This window comes from Rhinopithecus roxellana, chromosome 20 (assembly GCF_007565055.1).
Source record: "Rhinopithecus roxellana isolate Shanxi Qingling chromosome 20, ASM756505v1, whole genome shotgun sequence".
NCBI classification, from domain to species: Eukaryota; Metazoa; Chordata; class Mammalia; order Primates; family Cercopithecidae; genus Rhinopithecus; species Rhinopithecus roxellana.
This window is the reverse complement of record NC_044568.1, coordinates 71,569,331-71,587,802: the sequence shown is the minus strand read 5'-3', so window position 1 is coordinate 71,587,802 and position 18,472 is coordinate 71,569,331. Positions and strand designations below refer to the sequence as shown.

Sequence of the window (18,472 nt, the reverse complement as noted above, 5' to 3'; positions counted from 1 at the left end):
CCAGCTACTTGGGAGGCTGAGGCAAAAGAATTGCTTGAACCCTGGAGGCGGAGGTTGCAGTGAGCCAAGATCACGCCACTGCACTCCAGCCTGGGTGATAGAGCAAGATTTTGTCTCAAAAAAAAAAAAAAAGATATGTCTATTTGGAATGTGTGAATATGAACTTATTTGGAAAATGGGTATTTGCAGTTAAGGATCTTGAGATGAGATCATTCTGGTTCAGGATGAGAGCTAAATCCAGTGACAAGTACATAAGATAAAAACATAAGACACAGAAGAGAAGACACAGACGTGGGGAAGTCAGCCACGTGAGGACAGGGCAGAGGCTGGAGCGAGGCGTTCACAGAGGGTCCTTCAACAATGCAGGGCTGTGAGGGGCCAACCACCTTGCCGTCGAAAATCCTCATGACACTTTTTTTTTTTGAGACAAGGTCTTGCTCCATTGCCCAGGCTGGAGTACAGTGGTGCAATCATAGCTCACCGAAGCCTTGACTGCCCAGGCTCAAGCCACCCTCCTGCCTCAGTCTCCTGAGTAGCTGGCACTACAGGTGTGCACCACCACACCCGGCAAATATTTTTTTGTTGTTCTTTAAGAGATGGGTTTCAATGTGGCCCAGGCTGGTCTCAAACTCCTGGGTTCAAGTGGTCCTCCCACCTTGGCCTCCCCAAAGTGCTCAGATTACAGATGTGAGTCACTGCACTCGGCCTTTATATAACTTTTACTTCCCCAAAACATAACTACTAACAGCCTGCTGTTGACAAGACTTAGCAACAATGTAAGCAGTTAACACATATGTATATGTTCTATGTATTATATACTGTTTCTCACAATAAAGTCACCTAGAGAAAGGAAAATCTTATTAAGAAAATAGTAAGGGCCGGGCGCGGTGGCTCAAGCCTGTAATCCCAGCACTTTGGGAGGCCGAGACGGGTGGATCACGAGGTCAGGAGATCGAGACCCTCCTGGCTAACACAGTGAAACCCCGTCTCTACTAAAAAATACAAAAAACTAGCCGGGTGTGGTGGCGGGCGCCTGTAGTCCCAGCTACTCGGGAGGCTGAGGCAGGAGAATGGCGTGAACCCGGGAGGCGGAGCTTGCAGTGAGCCGAGATCCGGCCACTGCACTCCAGCCTGGGCAACAGAGCGAGACTCCGTCTCAAAAAAAAAAAAAAAAAAAAAAAAAAAAGAAAATAGTAAGGAAGGGAAAATATGTTTACTATTTATGAGTGGAAGTGGGTCATTATCCAGCTCTTCATCCTCATCATCTTCACACTGAACAGGCAGAGTTGTTGTTGTTGATCTTGGTGTCTCGGGGTGGCAGAGCCAGAAGAAATCTGCATCTAAGTGGCCCCTACAGTTCAGACTTTGTGGTTCAAGGTCAAGTGCACAAGCCAAGGAACAGCAAAGCCCGCCAGCGCCACCTCATGCTGGAAGAGGCAGGGGCAGGTTCTCCCTCAGAGCCTCCAGAAGGCATCAGTCTGGACAGCACCAGCATGGCAGACTTCTGGCTTCCAGAACTGTGACAGAATAAATGTCTGTGTCGGAAGCCCCTGGGTTTGTGGTAATTTGTTCAGGCAGCCACAGGTAATCAACACACCATGTCTGCCCCCAGGTTCCAGCTAGTGTGTGTGAGATGCAGACAGGGCAGTGGGTGCCTGACTCTACTCAGAAGGGAACCTCTTGGCCAGGTGTGGTGGCTCATGCCTGTAATCCCAGCACTTCGGGAGGCCGAGGCGGGTGGATCACGAGCTCATGAGTTCGAGATCAGCCTGGCCAACATGGTGAAACCCCATTTCTACTAAAAATACAAAATTAGCCGGGTGTGGTGGCACACACCTGTAGTCCCAGCTACTCGGGAGTCTGAGGCAGGAGAATCGCTTGTACCTGGGAGGCGGAGGTTACAGTGAGCCAAGATCAAGCCACTGCACTCCAGCCTGGGAGACAGAGTGAGGCTCCATCTCAAAAAAAAAAAAAAAGGGAACCTCTTGGAGGTCGCCCTGGCCCTCCCACAAGACACATGCAGGGGACAGCTTGGTTAAGGACATTATGTCCTGAACTGGAGCCACCCAGCCAGCTGCTGGGGTGTACCCTAAGCCCTGCAAGGATTTATTTTCTTTTCATAGCCCCATGTACTTGAAGTCCTGCAAAGTCATCTTTTCACAGGCAAAAGGCCCTTGCCCTGTCTCCCGATTTCTGAAGTGACAGCCATACATTGAACAGCTGTCCCAGGATCCATTTTTACCATCAAGCACCTGACACGGGAAATCCAATCCAGCAAGGTGATATGGTTTGGCTCTGTGTCCCCATGCAAATCTCACGATGAATTTTATCTCCTGTGTTGGAGGTGGGGCCTGGGGGGAGGCGACCTGGATCAGGGGGGTGGTTTCTCACCATCCCTAGTGCTGTTTTGTGATAGAGATCTGACGAGATCTGCTGTTCAATGTGTGGCCGCCCCCCCTTCGCCCTCTCGTCCTCCTGCTCCGGCTGTGTAGGAGGCGCTGCTTCCCCTTGGCCTCCCACCACGACTGTAAGCTTCCCGAGCCCCCAGGCCTGCTTCCTGCAGACCCTGCAGGAATGGGAGTCAACATAGCCTCTGTTCTGTATAAATTACCCGTCTCAGGTAGTTCTTTACACAGTGTGAGAACAGACTCATAAACTAGGTGAAATCAGTAAACAGGCTTCGGCTCCATTGAGAGGAAGGATTTTAAACTCTGCTCTGGTTTTCTTGCCGTGGAGCAGCAACTTACCTGCCAGGTTCGAACTTGAACTCGGTTTGACTCCACCGTATAAACGCTTTCTTCATGCATTGCTAACACGGGCGTCTCACATAAGAAGGTCCCTAAAATGAAAAACGAACATCAGGAAGGAGGTCCTCATCCGCCAGACTTGCCGGGAGTTTCAGGAGCATTCCCACACATGGTCCCCAATTAATCTTGGTCTCACCACAGCTTCATAGGGGTGTGCTATCTGCACCTCGCAGATGAAGAAAATGAGGCTCTGAGGCACAGGGAATTGTCCACGGCCACGGCCACAGCTAGCAGCGGCAGCACGTGCAGGCCCTGGGCTGACGTGGAGACTCCATACCGGGCTCTGGGCTCCCTGCCCTGCACCCCTCCCATCTGGCAGCTCGTGCTCCCAGAAGCACAGCATCTATGACAACACACCCATTCAAGCAAGTGTTTGAACATTTTAGGTGGAACTTTGGTGGCCACAAGCCCTGGTTCCTGTACCTAACTATTAGGGTTGGTGCAAAAGTGATTTTTGCCATTAACCACAATTACTTTTGCACCAACATAATAGATAAGAATCTAGAGGCCGGGCGCGGTGGCTTACACCTGTAATCCCAGCACTTTGGGAGGCTGAAGCAGGTGGATCACTTGAGGTCAGGAGTTTGAGACCAGCCTGGCCAACCTTGTGAAATGCTGTCTCTACTAAAAATATAAAAATTGGCCAGATGTTGTGGTGCATGCCTGTAATCCCACCTACTTGGGAGGCTGAGGCATGAGAATTGCTTGAGCCCAGAAGGCAGAGGCTGCAGTGAGCCACCATCACACCACTGCACTCCAGCCTGGGTGACAGAGCAAGACTCCTGTCTCAAAAAAAATCTTGTTAGGGAGATGATAATATACACAAAACAGAAAATATCCCAGCACCTGCTGTGTTGGTTCTACTGGAGGAAAGAAGAAGTTCACCCTTGCTCCTAGGGAGTCTACAGAGGAGAGGAGATGTGAAGTGTCAGTATAATTCAGGACAGAGTGTGAAAAATGTTATGAGAGAACTTTAGGCAACAAAGTGTTAGCGGAGAAAAGATCTGAGGGAGAGGTGGAAACTAGTGAAGGACGTGCCTGGAGAGGCGGGGATGTTCAAAAAACGAGGGCGCAACCGCCCTGGGAATGGCATGACATGAGGCCTGCTGTGTGGGCAGGTGGCTGAGGGGCAGGGTTGGTGAAGGTGATAACTGTTGAAGGCGAGGAGCTGAGGAGCACATCCTGGTGGCTGGGCCACTGCAGTGGCCTGGGAAACGTTCCCTGAAGACGTCAGGTCCTGCTCCCTGGCACCTGTGAATATTACTTTATATGGCAGAAGATGGTAAGGTCTTGGGATGCGGAGATTATACTGGGTTATCCAGGTGGGCCCTAAATATAGTCACCAGTGTCCCTGTAAGAGGGAGGGAGGCAGATTTCAGACCAGGGGCAATGTGACCACAGAGACAGAGACGGGAGGTTTATGACCACAAGACAAAGACTGCTGGCAGCCACCAGAAGCTGAAACAGGTTCTCCCCTGGGACTGCAGAGGAAGCGTGGCTCTGCTGACGCGGTTACTTCTGCCCAGTGAAACTGATTTGGGACCTCTGGCCTCCAGAACCACGGGAGAATACATTTCTCACATCTCTGTGGTCTGAAGCCACCAAGTTTGTGGTCCTTTGCTACAGCCATCCCAGGAAACTCCCATAGACGTGCTAAGAGAGCAGGAAGAAAACAATGGCCAAGGCCGGGCACAGTGGCTCACGCCTGTAATCCCAGCACTTTGGGAGGCTGAGGTGGGCAAATCACCTGAGGTCAGGAGTTTGAGAACAGCCTGGCCAACATGGTGAAACTCTGTCTCTACTGAAATATAAAAATTAGCCGGGCGTGGTGGCGCACGCCTGTAATCCCAGCACTTTGGGAGGCTGAGGCGGGCAGATCACCTGAGGTCAGGAGTTTGAGAACAGCCTGGCCAACATGGTGAAACTCTGTCTCTACTGAAATATAAAAATTAGCCGGGCGTGGTGGCGCACGCCTGTAATCCCGGCTACTGGGGAGGCGAGGCAGGAGAATTGCTTGAGTCCGGGAGGCGGAGGTTGCAGTAAGATGAGATCATGCCACTGCACTGCAGCCTGGGCAACGATGGCCAAACTAACTGCAGAGAGCTGCACAGACCTTGGGGATCTAGAAGGGTGTTTGAGATTAATGAAGCATCTCTGAAGAGCCACCTTGAAGTTTCAGGCAGAGGCTGGCCTTGGGTCAAGACACCACAGGTCTCACGGCTGTGCATGGTCTGGAAACATTTCAGAAGATGGTAGGCAGCCACCCCCTCCCTGGAAGGAACCCCACAAAAGCGTTGTGGCTGTTTACACCCACACAGCAGGCGCCAGGATGCACTGACAATTCCGGGCCCGAGCTGCAGCCCTGGCTCTGGAAACGCAGGCACAGGCACGAGGGTCTCCCCAGCCCCTATGCTAGCCCTCAGCTGCACCACAGTGGCCCTTCTCATTAAGCAGGGAGAAAATAAAGCCAGGTAGTGGGAGTGCCTCTGTTGGGGTGAAAATAAGCCACCTGCACTCCGCATCGCAGCTCCAGAAAGTTCGAAGATCGCCACCTGCCTTCCGTTCCAGACTGCGACAGCATCCTGAAAAGAAACATGGACATTCAAGGCAAAGGGGAGGAAAAGTGAGGTGCAGACTGCACACCCCACGGCGCACTTCCAAAGCCTCCTTCTCCTCCTCTAAACATTTCTGAACGCTGCTGCTCCATCACCCTAAGACTATGAGATCACTGGGTCCTCTGTGAACATGGGTTAAGGCTGTTTTCTGTGTTATATAAAATATCCCTGGGTATTTTATTATAATCATTATTATTATTATTTTCTTTTTTTTTTTTAACGTTTGGGGAATGGCAAAGAAAGCATCCCTCTCTTTCCTTTATTTATTTTTTAAATTTATTTTTTAACTTAATTTTTTTAAAATTTATAAGGGTACATGGCAGGTGTGTGTGTGTGTGTGTGTGTATATATATATATATATATATTTATTTATTTATTTATTTATTTATTTATTTTTTGAGACGGAGTCTTGCTCTGTCACCCAGGCTGGAGTGCAGTGGCCGGATCTCAGCTCACTGCAAGCTCCGCCTCCCGGGTTTACGCCATTCTCCTGCCTCAGCCTCCCGAGTAGCTGGGACTACAGATGCCCACCACCTCGCCCGGCTAGTTTTTTGTATTTTTAGTAGAGACGGGGTTTCACCGTGTTAGCCAGGATGGTCTCCATCTCCTGACCTCGTGATCCGCCCGTCTCGGCCTCCCAAAGTGCTGGGATTACAGGCTTGAGCCACTGCGCCCGGCCAGCAGGTGTATATATTTTTATTATTATTTTCTTTTTTTTGAGACAGGGTCTCACTCTGTCACCCAGGCTGGAGTATAGTGGCATGATCTCGGCTCACAGCAAGTTCCACCTCCTAGCTTCAAGCAACGCTCCTGCCTCAGCCCCCTGAGTAGCTGGGACCACAGTTGCCCACCATCACGCCCAGCTAATTTTTGTAGTTTTAGCAGAATATTGGCCAGGCTGGTCTCGAACTCCTGACCTCAAGTGATCTGCCTGTCTCAGCCTCCCAAAGTGCTCGGATTACAGGCATGAGCCACCACGCCCAGCCTATATTTTCATTACTATTTTCTCTATGAATATGATGTACATGGATATCCAGGAAATAAGAGAACCTAGGATGGAACTGAGAGTGGCCTAACCTATCATCTGGGGCCCTTGCTGCCCTGAACTACCTGGCAATGGGGCAGTTCTTTTCTCTGTGTTGAAGACCCCTCCTCTGACCCGCGGGTCCCCTCGGCAGTCACCTTAGTGGCAAACACCCCACTGATGTGCATGTCGGTGCGCAGGCTGTGCGCTACCCCCGTGGACAGGAAGCACACATTCAGCAGGCTCGGGGAGACCTGCACGGCGGCCACTTGCTGGTGGAAGTGTGACGACATGGCCTGCTCGCTGAGGATGGCCACGGAGATGACATTGTTCACTGCCAGCAGGTTCTTCCTGGAACCCCACTTCATTTCAAGGTTGCAAGAGAAAGAACCAGATGTGTGAAAAGAGCAGGAGAAAGATGCAGTCAAGAGAATGCTTATACACATGAGAACTCAGAAACCATTTCTAAGCACCATTGTTTAGGACTTAAAAAATGATCTAAAAAAATGTTTTATAAAGGTAAAATATGTGCTGTGTAGAAAGACTTTAAAATACTGATGCTCGGGCCGGGCATGGTGGCTCAAGACTGTAATCCCAGCACTTTGGGAGGCCAAGGCAGGCAGATCACGAGGTCAGGAGATCGAGACCATCCTGGCTAACACGGTAAAACCCCGTCTGTACTAAAAATACAAAAAGTTAGCCGAGCGTGGTGGCGGGCGCCTGTAGTCTCAGCTACTCAGGAGGCTGAGGCGGAAGAATGGCGTGAACCTGGGAGGCAGAGCTTGCAGTGAGCCGAGACTGCACAACTGCAGTCCAGCCTGGGCAACAGAGCGAGACTCTGTCTCAAAAATAAATAAATAAATAAATAAATAAATAAATAAAGATACTGATGCTCAAGAGTTGTGACTGGACAGGCAGCACTTGTACGTCTGTTCTGATGGGAAAAGTGTCTTCTAGAGTTTTTCTGAGTGTGACTCACTTTTCTGAGTGTGACATAGGGATGTTTATGTTTTTTATAAACAGACAGGAAGTTTATACAATGGATTAAATTATCTAGCTTTCCTCTGCTGATGTGAAATGTTGGTTTTATAATTTTATATTAAACTTCTAAATCTATCTAAAAAAAATAAAGAGCCATGCAAAATAGGAAAGTATAAATTCCATATAGGAAAAAAATCCAGACATCAGAAACTGCTATGAAAGGGCCCAGATGTTGGACTTAGCAAAGACTTCAAAGTAGCCACCAGAAACCCGCTGAAGGAACTGAAGGAAACCATGCCTAGTGAAGTGAAGGAAGGTATAATGACAGTGTCTCATCAGGCAGAGAATGGGAACAGAGAGAAATCATAAGAAAGAACCAAATGCTGAAGAGAAACTAAAACATCCTCACATAAAAACTTGTACACAAGTGTTCAGAATTATTCAAATATCCATCAACTGATGAACGGAGAAAGAAAATGTGGTCTGTCCACAGCAGAGAATGTGATTCAGCCATGAAAAGGAACAAAGTATTTACACAGGCTACAATCTGGAGGGGCTACCACGCCCGGAAAATGTTTTGTATTTTTTAGTGGAGATGGGGTTTCACCATGTTAGCCAGGATGGTCTCGATCTCCTGACCTCGTCATCCACCCGCGTTGGCCTCCCAAAGTGCTGGGATTACAGGTGTGAGCCACCGCGCCCAGCCACGGCCTCCACTTTCATGCAGCAGAAAATGAGTGCACCAAACACCCTTGTAGGCTGTACCTGGATCTGCGTGATGTTTCCTTGGAGCTCGGTAGGGGTCTGAAGGGCCCACCTGTCCTTGCCCTCTGCCCCAGGGCTGCCCAGGAAGCCTGGTACTTTTCTCCACATGGCTACTCGCCCTCTGTCGGTACCAGCGGACAGAAGACCTACAGGTAGAAACAAACTGCATGTGAACAGAGTTAAAAAAAGGGAACTAAAACAGCAACAAGCTCTGTTCTCTGACCCCCTTCTTCAAAGCATCAGTCCTTGCCCAGCCCAGTGTCTCTTCACCTCATCCCTGGCTGCGTCTTCCTGTCCAGGTCCTTGCCACCCTGACCTCACAGTGCTGGTGTGGGGGTGGTGGGGGAACGCTGCCCTCCCAGCTTTCCTAGAGGCCAGTCAGCCTGGCTTGGGTCTGCCCCGTGCTCAGCACTCAGCAGGCACTAGAGACACAGCTCTGGCTCACCTCCTAGTCTCCTGTGCTCTGGATGTGCATATGCACACGTACACACATCTGCATGCACACACACACTTGCACACACACTTCCTGCACTCTATCCTGTGACATTTCAGGAGGGAACGGAGATAAGTGAGCATGGAATCGGTGTGCCATGCTTCTTTTTAGATGGGGTCACGCTCTGTCACCCAGACTGGAGTGCACTGGCACTATTTTAGCTCACTGCAGCCTCAACCTCCCAGGTTCAAGCAATCCTCCCACCTCAGCCTCCGGAGTAGATGGTACCACCACTGTACACCACCACAGCTGGCTAATTTTTGTAATTTTTGTGGAGACTGGGGTCTCACTATGCAGCCTAGGTGGGTCTCGAACTCCTGGGCTCAAGTGATCCTCCCTCCTCAGCTTCCCAAAGTGCTGGGATGCAGGTTGTCATGCTTCTGATCAAACCCCTTGGCCTTCGTGTGGGACCACAAAGCTCTGCTGTTGCTTGCTTGTCCGACTATTTGAACGGCTGTGAGTTATCGAGTTACCATTGTTTAAGTGCCTCCAGATTTCACTAGAATTATTTTGCAGCCCAAGCACAATGCTTGTGGTTGGTTCTGTTTCTCTCGTGCCAGGCCAGGAAGCCTCACCTTTGACTTGACAGTAACAAACACAGTTTATATTCTCTCCTTTCTCAAAGCCAAACTTCTCGTCTGGACTCAGTATATAATTCTCTCCTCGTTCTATATCCCAGAATCTACAACAGAAGAGAGTGAGCCCCATGGAGGGCCTGTGTTAGTGGCGTTTCCCTCTGAAGGGTGTTTGAACCTAAAAAGACATAGGTCATCAGACTCCTGATATGAAAATGAACACTACTGTTACACTTAGGACATTTTATGTCCTGTTCATAATCAAAGAAAGCAGTTGCCGATAGAAGATGGTTTGTACATGGCAGGAGGTCACCACGAGACACAGGAACTGCAACCCCATGCAGAGCACGAGACGGCCCCAGAGAGCACATGGAGCTAACACAGCAAGCAGCAGAGAGACCAAAACGACTGATTCTAGTTATGCCACACTCCGAAAAACCAGGCAAAGAGATTCCATGGGCAGACACCAGGGCAGGGCCACCTAGAGGCAACGGGAGCCCCAAAGGAGCGCAGTGGAGTGGGCAGGGACTCCTGGGGTCCCTCAATGCTTAGCTCCTCATTCTGGGAGCTGGTGAATGGGTATGTCCAGTGTGTGAGCAGTCAGCATCATATGTGCAATTTTTTTTGAGACGGAGGCTCACTCTGTCTCCCGGGCTGGAGTGCAGTGGTGCGATCTCAGCTCACTGCAAGCTCCGCCTCCCGGGTTCACACCATTCTCCTGCCTCAGCCTCCTAAGCAGCTGGGACTACAGGCGCCCGCCACCATGCCTGGCAATTTTTCGTATTTTTTAGTAGAGATGGGGTTTCACCATGTTAGCCAGGATGGTCTTGAGCTCCTGACCTCGTGATCTGCCCACCTCGGCCTCCCAAAGTGCTGGGATTACAGGTGTGAGCCATCACGCCCGGCCCCATATGTGCATTTCACAGTATATATGCTACATTCCAACACAAAGCCGACTTAGAAGAGCCTGTTCCTCAGGGACCTCTCAAAAAGGGGCAATGGAAAGGCAGACTCTCACCTGAGGGCAGTCTCCCCGACGGCCATCACAAGAAGGCTGCCTTCAATCAAAGCGATGTCTGCTCGGCAGCCGGTTTTCCCACTCAGCTTGACCTGTGTAAGGAAACAACCAAGCAGAGGCACTGTGCTTGCCGAGACGGCCTGTCCCGGCTTCAGGAGCCTGGAGTCTCTGGTCCACAGTGACTCCATGGAGACTCACCAAGCGGGGCAAATGCGGGGACAAATGATGCAGACTCTGCAAGGTGGCTTTGAGTTTTGAGATATATGGGCCGAAGCAAACCACTACTCTCACACATTAAATAACGGCTACAGAGTGCATGGCGTGGGCAGGTGGCCATCAGTGGACACGCTCTGGAGTGATTATGAGGTTGAGCTGGTGCTCCCTGTTCATCCAACCACACGCTCTGGGCAGGCCTATCATCCCTGTTGTGTAGAGAACAAACCTGGCCAGGGCCCACCAGCCAGTTAGGAGCTGAGCAGGGTATTTAAAGCCAGGCCCATGGACTGAACCGCATGCCTCAAGCTCGTATGTGGGAGGCCAACCCCCAGTGCAACTGTATTTGCCTTCAGGAGGTACTTAAGGTTAATGAGACCATGAGGTGGGTGAGCCTTGGCCTGACAGGGCTGTGGCCGTGGAAGGAGACACCAGAGCTGGTGTTCACTCTTCCTGCCCGCCCTGTGAGGACACTGGGAAGAGGCCCCTGCAGGCAGGCTGCTTGGTGTGGGACATCACAGCCTCCAGAACTGTGACAAATGTCTGTTGTCATGTCACGCAGTCCGTGGTAGGTTGTTACGGTGGCCCAAGCTGGCCCCTGTGACGAGGTCCCCGTGACCAGTGCCTGTGTCCTCAGCTGCCCTTACAGGGTGTGTAAAGGACCGAATGAATGCTGACTGAGGAAAAGTCAGCTCTGTCATCTGCAAGAGCATCTTTAGGGAAAGTTCAGTGGCCTCCAAGGAGCAAGGATTCCTGTGGAATAAATCAGTGGGAAGATGGGGATACAGTCGCCTGCCTGCTGAGTTCTGCAGGTGGAACGAGAGGTTGTGTGACTCTCTTACTTGCGCCCCAGGTCATGAGGGGTGCAGCTTGCGGGTAGACCCAGGCTGTCTCCCATCAGGCCCCACATCCACCCAGAGATGCAAGAAAATCTCGACCTCTTTTGTTTCCTTCACCTATCAACTGAATGTGGTATGATAAATAATGACACCACTAGCTACGTTAGCTGCCCTAACACAGATGATAAACTTTTATTCAGTCTTGCTATCCAGAAGAGAAAGGACCATCAACTAGGCCAGAGGGAAACTGGCCCAAGCTCCCCAGTGTGAGCCCCCAAGCCCACTCCCACTCACCTTCATCACTTCTTCTGCTTTGCCCTCAGGAGGCACTGTGTACAGGGACAGTCGGAGGTTCTCCGTGACTACCACCAGTGCCTCCCTCTTCTCCATGTAGAACAGCATCTGAATCGCACTGTCTGCGGACACCACCTGAGTGGTCTTGCCCTTCTCATCCACATAGTGCACTGTCCCTGGGGGCAAACATGGGGTCACTACACGAGGAGGCCCTGGTTTATCCACTTCTATGACCCTCACCAGCAGTCACTTCTATCAACTTAAGGACAGTTTCAAAACAAAGCATCTTCAGTATAAGAACTTAAAAATGGGCCAGGCACAGTGGCTCATGCCTGTAACCCCAGCACTTTGGGAGGCCGAGGCTGGTAGATCACCTGAGGTCAGGATTTCAAGACCAGCCTGGCCAACGTAGTGAAATCCTGTCTGTACTAAAAATACAAAAACTAGCTAGGCAGACGTAGTGGCGTGTGCCTGTAATCCCAGCTACACAGGAGACCTAGGCACGGGTGGCACTTGAATCCCGGAGGTGGAGGTTGCAGGGAGCCGAGGTCACGCCACAGCACTCCAGCCTGGGTGACAGAATGAGACCCTATCTCAAGAAAAAAAAAAAAAAAAAAGAACTTAAAAATGAAGCATGTGACCTGACCTTACAGGTTGCAATCTCCACTTCATGGGTTCAGCTCGGCCTCAAGCTGTCTCTATTGATCCCTTTTCTGCCCCTGTCTTGGAGGGTTTCACGTCCACACTGCTGACCCTGCAGATCTGGCAGCCTCGGAGCTCTGTGTCCATCTCATACCCTCCACACGCTGAGGCCCTAAATGACAAGCTCTCTCTGTGGCCACCGCTCCTTGACCCTTCTGCCCCGGTATCGCTGCTGTGCCATCTGCCTCCTGCCAGGCTCTCTCTGGACCTCCCTCTGTCAACCTCCACAAGCTGTTCCTGGTCTAAGCTACAGGACTCGACTGTACCCAGCCTGGAATCCCCTCCTTCTGCCCTGCCTGAGCCTGCTCCAACGCTGGCCAGCCACTCTGTCTGAAGGCCCTGTGTGAGCCTGGGGACTTGGGCTCACTTTTGCTGCTCTGCAGGAGACTCCTCTGGGAGCCTTCTCACCTGCCTCTCCCTTCTCATCTTTTCCCCATGGACAACGAGTTCTTATTTTTATTATTAATTCTTTTTTCAAGAGACAGGTACTCACTGTGTCAGCCAGGCTGGAGTAAAGTGACATGATCATAGCCCACTGCAGCCTCAACCTCCTGGGCTAAAGTGATCCTCCCAACGAGCCCTCCCAAGTGACTGAGGCCACAGGCACGCACCACCAAACCCAGCGGAAGTTCTTATCCAACTGAAGAGTTCAAGATTATCTAGAGGTGAATTGCGACACCAACTAGTATTTACTAAGTGCATAGTACGTGGCAGGCTCAGTTCTAAGCATCTTTACAGGTGATAACTGGATAGACACCAGTATTTTCCCCATTTTCCATAAAAGGACATGAGGCACAGCGATGAACTCACCCCCAAAGCCTACAGCTCCCAGACAACGGGCAGAAATTCGCAGCCCACGTGCTGCCAGAGCCGGGCTCCTCCCTGGCACACACCCCCTCCTCCAGGTGACCAGCGCTTCTTCCTTGTGGGCCTCATCCCTACACCCCCTTCTCATTAGCCTTCCTGGTGGCGCTCTATCCTGGCACGCCCTCTCCTTGCCATCTCACGGTGCTGTGCCCACTCGGATGTCCCCACTGGGATCTTCTCAATGTCTCCCCTCCATTAGCTCTATCTCTTCACCTTCTAAAATGAAAGATTTCCCTTGTTTAAAAATTTAAAAAACCACACAGCTCCATCTGTTCTCATCTGCTCTCTTCTTCCTGTCAAGATCTGGCTGCTTGCTGAAACCGACAGCAAAAGCCTCCTTTCTCCCGAGACCCGGCCACCTCTGTGTGGCTCTCATCTCCTCAGCCGCGCCAGCAACAGACACACCTGGGCCAGCATCATACGGCTGTAAGAGACGCACTTTTTCTTTTAACTTCATATTGCATTTATTCCGGCCTTGGCTAGGCAGCCTGTCCCCCTCGTACAGTGAGGAGGAGCAGGCTGAACACCAGACACACAGTGCCCAGCGCTGACCTCCCCATGAAGGCTGGCCAAGGGCTGCAGGCTGGAGTGAAACCCCCTGTCCTGCTCATACCTCATTCCTACACCCTAGCCAAGTACCTGGCATACAATAGGTGCTTGATAATTACACAGACTGAATACCAGGGGTGCCACCAAAGAATCTTTCCAAAACTGTCCCTGGTGCCATGCAGTCAGCCTGTAACTGCTGATTAAAAGCCTCCTCATGAAAACCCTTCAAACACAAGCAAAGCTCAACTTATCGATAACAACAAAGTGAGGGCAACATTTCAACACTGGACGGATGGCTGAGAGAGCGGCTGTGACTCCGCCCAGCACACATTATCCTTCTGTGCAGCCTGCAGCTATGACCGTTACTGTTCTATGCAGAAACACCGTCTGTGAGTTTAAAATCCCTATCAGATACCCCTAAAACACTAGGACCCCTGAGAATCACAACCAAAGCTCCTCACCATCCATCAGACTGACAAAGAATGACAGCCCCTCCTGAGACCCCATCTTCAGTAAACTTCCAGAGCTGCTCTTCTTCCAGTTAAACATGTCCAGGGCTTTCTCATCACCGCTCACAGCTGCCTTCGCCAACTGAACCAGGTCCCTGAAAGCAAACATGACACGAAGTCAAGATTCTTCCGCCTCTCCTACAGCGACTCAGGGCTGGGGTCCCTCCTGGGTCAGGAGCAGCCCGCTTCCCGCTTCCCCCGATGTAAACACACGCAGGGGTCTGGGGCAAGCCCCACACTTACTCTCCAGGAGGGGGGAGCCGGAAGATGCAGTGCGTGAGGGGTTTCCCATACTCGTGTTTCAGCAGGGGCGTCCCTTGCACTCGGCCCCTTTGGTCCAACCTCCACAAGAGCAAGACACCAAGCTGGAAAGACCCAACACCACGTGGTCGGACAGGTGTCCCGACAGAATGACTGGTGGGAGGCAAATGTTAAACTGTGCAACAGGATGCATATTTCTTTTTAAAAAAAATTACAAAACTACTGTGTATATACCATAAAAATTTCAAACTATTCAAGTCTTTAAACAAAGAACTTGTTTGTTTAACTCCTATAGAGTGTCTCCACATCTTCATGCCTTGAGATAGCAACTGCTATATATTCAAGTTTTTAAAATAAACTTTTTTTTTTTGAGACTGAGTCTCACTTTGTCACCCAGGCTGGAGTGCAGTGGTGTGGTCTCAGCTCATTGCAACCTCCGCCTCCTGGGTTCAAGCAATTCTCTTGCCTCAGCCTCCTGAGTAGCTGGGACGAAAGGTGCCCACCACCACACCTGGCTAATTTTTGTATTTTTTTGTAGAGACAGGGTATCACCATGTTGGCCAGGCTGGGACACCACGTGACATCTGGCCGCCGTGTCTCCTCGGGCTCCTCTGGGCTATGACAGTGTCTCAGGCTCTTTGTCTTAAGGCACTGGACCATTTGAGACCTGCTGGCCTGGTATATCACGGGATGCCCCTCCACTGGGATTGTTGATAGTTTTCCTCATAGTTGACTGGGGTGGAGGGCTTGGGGAGGAGGAGCACAAAGCCGAGGCGCCTTCTCTGCATGCTGCATCCCCATGACTTGTCACTGCCGGCATTGACCTTGACCACCTGGTGGAGGTTGTGCTTGTGGGGTCTCTCAACTATGAAGCAGCTCTTTCCTGGCCCCCCCTCCATCCCGTACTATTCAGAAAGAAGTCACTCTCTGCACCCCACACTTGAGGGCTGGGAGTTACACTCTACCCTCGGGGTGGAACATCCATGTAAACCACCTGGGCTTCTTCAGCACAGGAGATTTGCCTCTTCACCCCCATTAACTCATTCATTCAATCCTGTGTTGCATCAGGGTGGACACATGGGTATTTACTTCCCACGCTGGGTTACCATCCAAGGCTGCCTCGTACATTCTGCTGCTCACAATGTGCCAGCTTTAAGCTCTCTAGTTGGCCTCTGTGTCCCTTTGATGTGCCCCCATCACGTGGGTTTGGTGAGCACTTCCTTTCTGGTGCCCTAAGATTACCTAGGCCCATTTTTCAATTTTTTTTTTTTTTTTTTTTTTGAGACAGGGTCTCACTCTGTCACCCAGGCTGAAATGGAGTGGTGCAATCACTCCATACTGAAGCCCTCCGCTTCCAGGGCTCCAGTGAGCGCCTCCCACCTCAGCCTCCCGAGTAGCTGGGAATAGAGATGCTCATCACCACAGCCAGCTAATTTTGTATTTTCTGAACAGATGGAGTCTCACTATGTTGCCCAGGCTGGTACCAAACTCCAGGGCTCAAGCAATTTTCCCACCTCTGCCTTCCAAAGTGCTAGGATTACAGGTGTGAGCCAGCGTCTGGCCTAGGCTCATTTTTCTGTTCCAGTCCTGGAATCAGCCATTTCTCCAAGGAGCCATGGTTGTTTACTGGAGAATGTGGTCAGAAGCGAAGTCCTCGTGCTGTGTACACTGCACACTCAATTTAAAATCATCACAGTTGCAAATATGCAGCACAGACAAGTACAAGTGAAGTTCCGGGAAGGGGAAGTCGGCTCCATGGGGACAGCTGGCGGGGCCTCCCAGGACTGGGGGATGCAGTTAGGTGGTGCCCAAGGGCAGCATCTCAATCTGAGTCCATGTGCATGGCTCTTCTGCTCTGATGCCAAGGGCTCCCCAGGGGACGCTTCCTGGCCCAAAACTGGGGGACACTTTAGCCCACAATATGCTCTTCTTCCCACCACCCTTTCAGGCAGCACTGACTCCAATCTCCCCAAATGCCGGATAACATGGTTTTTATTGTCCATAGGAAGAGGATTTTCACATAATGTCAGATTTAAAGGAAACTTACAGACTGGGCTCGGTGGCTCACGCCTGTCATCCCAATACTTTGGGAGGCCAAGACCAGCAGATCATGAGGTCGGGATTTCAAGACCAGCCTGGCCAGCATGGTGAAACCTCATCCCTACTAAAAACACAAAATTAACCGGGCATGTTGGTGCGCGACTGTAGTCCCAGCTACTTGGGAGGCTGAGGCAGGAGAATCACTTGAACCTGGGAGGAGGAGGCTGCAGTGAGCTGATAATGCACCACTACACTCCAGCCTGGGCGACAGAGCGAGACTCCGTCTCAGGGGAAAAAAAAGGAAACTTACACAAGAAACCTCTAAGAAAGGTTTTGCAAGATCTAAAATACCATGCAGCATGTAAGTACACGTCATGGAAATAGTGTATATTATATGATTCTTGACTAACAGCTTGATGAAGACAAGAATAAAAACACGATTGGTAGGCCAGGCACAATGGCTCATGCCTGTAATCCCAGAACTTTGGGACACCAACGTGAGCAGATCACTTGAGGTCAGGAGTCTGAGGCCAGCCTGGCCAACATGGCGAAATCCTGTCTCTACTAAAAATTCAAATATTAGCCGGGCATGATGGCACACACCTGTAATCCCACCTACTTGGGAGGCTGAGGCACAAGAATCGCTTGAACACAAGAGGCAGAGCTTGCAGTGAGCTGAGATCCCACCATTGCACTCCAGCCTGGGTGACAGTGAGGCTCCGTCTTAAAAAAACAGACAAACAAAAAACCCACTATTGGTGTTTTTGTGTTTAGCAAATTTTTAAAAAATACTTTAAAAATAATGCTTGCGGCCGGGCGCGGTGGCTCAAGCCTGTCATCCCAGCACTTTGGGAGGCCGAGACGGGCGGATCACGAGGTCAGGAGATCGAGACCATCCTGGCTAACACGGTGAAACCCCGTCTCTACTAAAAATACAAAAAACTAGCCGGGCGAGGTGGCGGGCGCCTGTAGTCCCAGCTACTCGGGAGGCTGAGGCAGGAGAATGGCGTAAACCCGGGAGGCGGAGCTTGCAGTGAGCTGAGAACCGGCCACTGCACTCCAGCCTGGGCGACAGAGCGAGACTCCGTCTCAACAAAAAAAAAAAAAAAATAATAATGCTTGCATATTGAGAAAAAGCCCCACCTAACGATAGAAATGAAAATGAATTATCCCCCATCCCCCTCCCAGCCTCCTCCCTAGAGCTGAGGACCGCAGTGGCTCCCGTGTCTGCAAAGCATTTTATGTACACCACATCCTCAGGGGCATTCATTCCTGTGCCCTTCACGTGTCATCTGCCAGTTTTTTTTGTTTTGTTTTTTGCACAAGTGACTTCAGAGATCTTTATTAGCACACACAAGCTTCTAGCTGACCACTTAACCAGCATTCTGAACATCATCAGACAGGCTGATGTCCATGTTTCTAGGCTGCCACCTGGAATGTCCAAGTTTCCAGGCTGCTGCCCTGGGGGAAGAGGTTGTTGGACGCAAATGTTTAGAGCACCTGCACCCAAAAGCAGACATCTCTGCTCAGGTTGATGAAAGTAAACCCTCCTTCTGAGAAAGGGATGGGTGTCTACTATTTTTTTTTTTTTTTTTTTTTTTTTTTTTTTGAGACGGAGTCTCGCTCTGTCGCCCAGGCTCGAGTACAGTGGCCGGATCTCAGCTCACTGCAAGCTCCGCCTCCCGGGTTTACGCCATTCTCCTGCCTCAGCCTCCCCAGTAGCTGGGACTACAGGCGCCCGCCACCTCGCCCGGCTAGTTTTTTGTATTTTTTAGTAGAGACGGGGTTTCACCGTGTTAGCCAGGATGGTCTCGATCTCCTGACCTCGTGATCCGCCCGTCTCGGCCTCCCAAAGTGCTGGGATTACAGGCTTGGGGTGTCTACTATTAAGAGCTCAACTTCCACCAACTCAGGGAAAGA

The 18,472-nt window shown here is 50.8% G+C and overlaps 1 protein-coding gene across 3 annotated transcripts in view; it reads right to left on the bottom strand.

The window, feature by feature from the left end:
• IFT140 (intraflagellar transport 140) overlaps positions 1-18,472 on the bottom strand; it is a 108,795-nt gene that overhangs the window by 78,093 nt on the left and 12,230 nt on the right. For 2 of the 3 annotated variants that reach the window (XM_030925519.1, XM_010387818.2), the window contains exons 4-12: positions 14,495-14,616; positions 14,204-14,346; positions 11,625-11,800; positions 10,279-10,370; positions 9,261-9,367; positions 8,193-8,338; positions 6,605-6,808; positions 5,317-5,389; positions 2,748-2,839 (exon numbers count right to left, since the gene is read on the bottom strand). In XM_030925519.1, coding sequence (XP_030781379.1) covers positions 2,748-2,839; positions 5,317-5,389; positions 6,605-6,808; positions 8,193-8,338; positions 9,261-9,367; positions 10,279-10,370; positions 11,625-11,800; positions 14,204-14,346; positions 14,495-14,616 — 1,155 coding nt within the window. The remainder of the gene's footprint in view (positions 1-2,747; positions 2,840-5,316; positions 5,390-6,604; positions 6,809-8,192; positions 8,339-9,260; positions 9,368-10,278; positions 10,371-11,624; positions 11,801-14,203; positions 14,347-14,494; positions 14,617-18,472) is intronic. The other variant, XM_030925518.1, reaches the window with a different exon arrangement.